Genomic DNA, 4,188 nt, shown 5'->3' with positions numbered 1-4,188 from the left:
AAATATTCCCAGTGAGAGTCACTAAAAATCTCATCTAATTAGAAATGATCATACTTCTAACACATGTGGGAGCCTTGCTGGGTGTGGATGCAGCACTTGTGCTAAATTTGCCTCTTGGAAAGCACAGAAGCCTCAGAACTGCCCTCCTGAGTGGGGCTGTGCACACAAGGAGAGTGTGGAGTTAGAGGAAGAAGGAAGCTAGTGAAGGCACTCTCTACCTTCAAGAGGAAAAGAACTCTCTGTGTTCAAAAGACCAAGTTCTACCGAACACGTTGTTGATCTTAATGAGGGCAGAGACAGTTGAACACACAAAATCCAAAGTTAGTAGAAGGAAAGAAATCATAAAGAGCAGAGCAGAAATAAATGAAATAGAGACTAAAAAACAATAGAAAATATCAATGAAACTAAACTGGATCTTTGAAAAGATGAACAAAATTGATAAACCTTTAGCCGGACTCATCAAGGGAAAAAACTGAGAGGGCCCAAAGAAATAAAATTGGAAAAGAAAAAGGAGAAGTTACAACCAACACCAATGAGATACAAATCATCAGAGATTACTACAACTCTACACCAATAAAACGAACAAGCTAGAAGAAATGGACGAATTCCTACGGGTCTTTGTTGCTGCACACGGGCTTTCTCTAGTTGCAGTAAGTGGGGGCTACTCTTCGTTGTAGTGTGAGGGCTTCTCATCGCGGCGGCTTCTCTTGTTGTGGAGCACGGGCTCTAGGCATGCAGGCTTCAGTAGTTGTGGTTCATGGGCTCTAGAGCGCAGGCTCAGTAGTTGTGGCACACAGGCTTAGTTGCTCCGTGGCATGTGGGATCTTCCTGGACCAGGGCTCGAACCCATGTCCCCTGCATTGGCGGGCGGATTCTTAACCACTGTGCCACTAGGCAAGTCCCTATATGGGCAATTTATATATGTATGTATGTATGTATATGTATGTGTGTGTGTGTGTGTGTGTGTGTGTGTGTGTGTGTGTGTGTGTGTATACATATATATATATTTTGGCCACACTACGTGGCATGCAGGATACAGGATATTAGCTCCTTGACCAGGGATCAAACCCATGCCCCCTGCAGTGGAAGCATGGAGTCTTAACCATTGGACCACAGGGAAGTCCCTGGGCAATTAATCTATGACAGAGGTGGCAAGATATACAACGGGGAGAAGACAACCTCTTCAATAAATGATGCTGGGAAAACCGGATAGTTACGTGCAAAAGAATCAAAATGGACTACTCTTTCACATCATGTACAAAGATAAATTCAAAATGGATTAAAGACTTAAATGTAAGACTGAAGCCATAAAACTTCTAGAAGAAAACATAGGCAGTAGTCTCTTTGACATCACTCTTAGCAATATTTTTTGGATATGTCTCCTCAGGGCAAGGGAAGCAAAAGCAAAAATAAACAAATGGGACTATGTCAAACTAAAAAGCTTTTGCACAACGAAGAAGACTATCAACAACAAATAGGACACCTACTGAATGGGAGAGGATATTTGCAAATGATGTATCCAATAAGGGGTTAATATCCAAAGTATATAAAGAGTTCATACAATGCAACATAAACACACAAACAAACAAAAGCCCTTGATTAAAAAATGGGCAGAGCACCTGAGTAGACACTTCTCCAAAGAAGACATAGATGGCCAACAGGCACATGAAAAGATGCTCCGTCCCTATCAGTGGAATTGGTGCCGTTATAAAGGAGACCCCAGAGAGCTCCCTCACCCCTTCTACTAGGTGAGGACACAGGAAGAAGGAGCTGGCTGTGAACAGGAAGAGGGGCCTGACCAGACACTGAATCTGCAAGCACCTTGACCTTGGACTGCCAGTCTCCAGAACTGTGAAAAATAAATATCTGTTGTTTATAAGCCAAAAAAAAGAAAAAAGAGAAAGAAAAGGAAAAGAAAGAAAGAAAAGATGCTCAACATCACTAATCATCAGGGAAATGCAAATCAAAACCACAATGAGATATCACCTCATACATGTCAGAATGGCCATCATCAAAAAGGCAAACAAATTACAAGTGCTGATGAAGATATGGAGAAAAGGCAACCCTTGTGCACTATTGATGGGAATGTAAATTGGTACAACCACAATGGAAAACAATATAGAGGTTCCTCAAAAAATTATAAATAGAGGGGCTTCCCTGGTGGCACAGTGGTTGAGAGTCCGCCTGCCAATGCAGGGGACACGGGTTTGTGCCCCGGTCCGGGAAGGTCCCACATGCCGTGGAGTGGCTGGGCCCATGAGCCATGGCTGCTGAGCCATGGCCGCTGAGCCTGCACATCCGGAGTCTGTGCTCCGTGACGGGAGAGGCCCCAATAGTGAGAGGCCCGTGTACTGCAAAAAAAAAAAAAAAAAAAAAAAATTATAAATAGAACTACCATATGATCCAGCAATTCTACTCCTGAATTGTTATCTAAAGAAAATGAAAACGCTAATTCAAAAAGATATTTGCATCCCAACGTTCATTCCAGCATATTTACAATAGCCAAGATATGGAAGCAACCTAAGTTGAATGGATAAAGAGATATGGTACATATATACAATGGAATATTACTCAGACATAAAAAAGAATGAAATCTTGCCATTTTTGACAACATGGATGGACTTAGGATACTATGGTAATTGTGAAGTAAATTGGACAGAGAAAGACAAATACTATATGATTTTACTTATATGTGGAATCTGAAAAACAAAACAAATGAGCAAACATAACTAAACAGAAACAGAGTCATAGATACAGAGAACAAACAGGTAGCTGCCAGAAGTGGGGGGCAGGGGTGGGAGGAGGAGAGAAACAGGTGAGGGAAATTAAGAGGTACAAACTTTCAGTTGCAAAATAAATGAGTCAAGGTTATGAAATGTACAGTGTGGGGAATATAGTCAATAATTATGTAATATCTTTGTATGATGACATATCATATCTAGACTTATCCTGATGATAATTTTGAAAGGTATAGAAATATTGAATCACTCTGTTGTGTACTGGGGACTAACATAACATTGTAGGTCAATTATACTTCAGAACAAACAAACAAACTCATAGAAAAAGAGATCGGATTTGTGGTTACCAGAGGGGGGAGGAGGGTGGGGGATTGGATGAAGGAAGTCAAAAGGTACAAACTTCCAGTTATTAGATAAATAAGTAGCAGGGATGTAATGTACAACATGATAAATACAATGAACACTGCTGTATGTTATGTATGAAATTTAGGAGAGTAAATCCTATGAGTTCCCTTCACAAGGAAAAGTTACATATTGTTTTCTATTTCTTTAATTTTATATCTATGTGAGACAATTCACTAAACTTACTAGGGTAATCATTTCATGATGTATATAAGTCAGATCATTATGCTGTACGCCTTAAACTTACACAGTGCTGTATGTCAATTATATCTCAGCAAAACTGGAAGAAAGAAAAGAATGGAGATAGTTGTAAAAGAGACATTTTAATGTATGCTGAAAAAAACTTTAGGAGATAACTTCCTGCTGTTTCTCAGAAGCAGGTAAACCATAGTGTTCTATGTTTTCTTTCAACACAGGGAGCACCTGAGATCCTACAGACAGGTAACATGGAGTAGATAAATCCAAAGAGGTATGCATCAGGTACAGCCCAAAGTTCACCTGTGAACAAAACAGTAACAACAGAAGTTAGATTATTTTAGCAGTTAAAATACTTTTGTAAATAATAATGTTCCACTAAAATTAAGTCAGATCTTTAAAAACATGTACTGGGACTTGATATGTCCTATCTGTCATTTAGTAGAAAGTAGTGAGAAACAAGGAGAATCCTAATATCCTAGACCACACAGATTCTCGTTTTAAAGTATTCTTTCCCGATAGTTAGCCTGTACCTCTTTATTGCTGGACCTACTATTTTCTCCTTCCTGTGTACCCTGAGTTTCCCACAAGAGGGCTTCTTCCTCCTCTGGGCCTCTGACCACTGTCAGGCCGATCTCTGCCCTGTTCCCTGATGTAAAAACCATTTTGTGTGGGGCTTCCCTGGTGGCGCAGTGGTTGGGAGTCCGCCTGCCGATGCAGGGGACACGGGTTCGTGCCCCGGTTCGGGAGGATACCGCGTGCCGCGGAGCGGCTGGGCCCGTGAGCCATGGCCGCTGAGCCTGTGCGTCCGGAGCCTGTGCTCCCCAATGGGAGAGGCCACAAGAGTGAGAGG

General features: G+C 41.4%; 1 protein-coding gene across 13 annotated transcripts in view; it reads right to left on the bottom strand.

Annotated features, from left to right (window-relative positions):
* Positions 1-3,442: 3,442 nt before the first annotated feature.
* Positions 3,443-4,188, bottom strand: part of MOCOS (molybdenum cofactor sulfurase) — a 58,341-nt gene continuing 57,595 nt past the window's right edge. For all 13 annotated transcript variants that reach the window (XM_027127754.1, XM_027127760.1, XM_027127767.1 and 10 more), the window contains one exon: positions 3,443-3,638. In XM_027127754.1, the coding sequence (XP_026983555.1) occupies positions 3,486-3,638 (153 nt within the window). In that variant the 3' untranslated portion in view covers positions 3,443-3,485. The remainder of the gene's footprint in view (positions 3,639-4,188) is intronic.

Source organism: Aethalodelphis obliquidens, unplaced genomic scaffold (genome assembly GCF_003676395.1).
Source record: "Aethalodelphis obliquidens isolate GAN/ISIS:26980383/991018 unplaced genomic scaffold, ASM367639v1 scaffold32, whole genome shotgun sequence".
Classification (NCBI taxonomy): domain Eukaryota; kingdom Metazoa; phylum Chordata; class Mammalia; order Artiodactyla; family Delphinidae; genus Aethalodelphis; species Aethalodelphis obliquidens.
The sequence above is the reverse complement of the archived record's forward strand: the minus strand, read 5'-3'. Positions and strand labels throughout refer to the sequence as shown.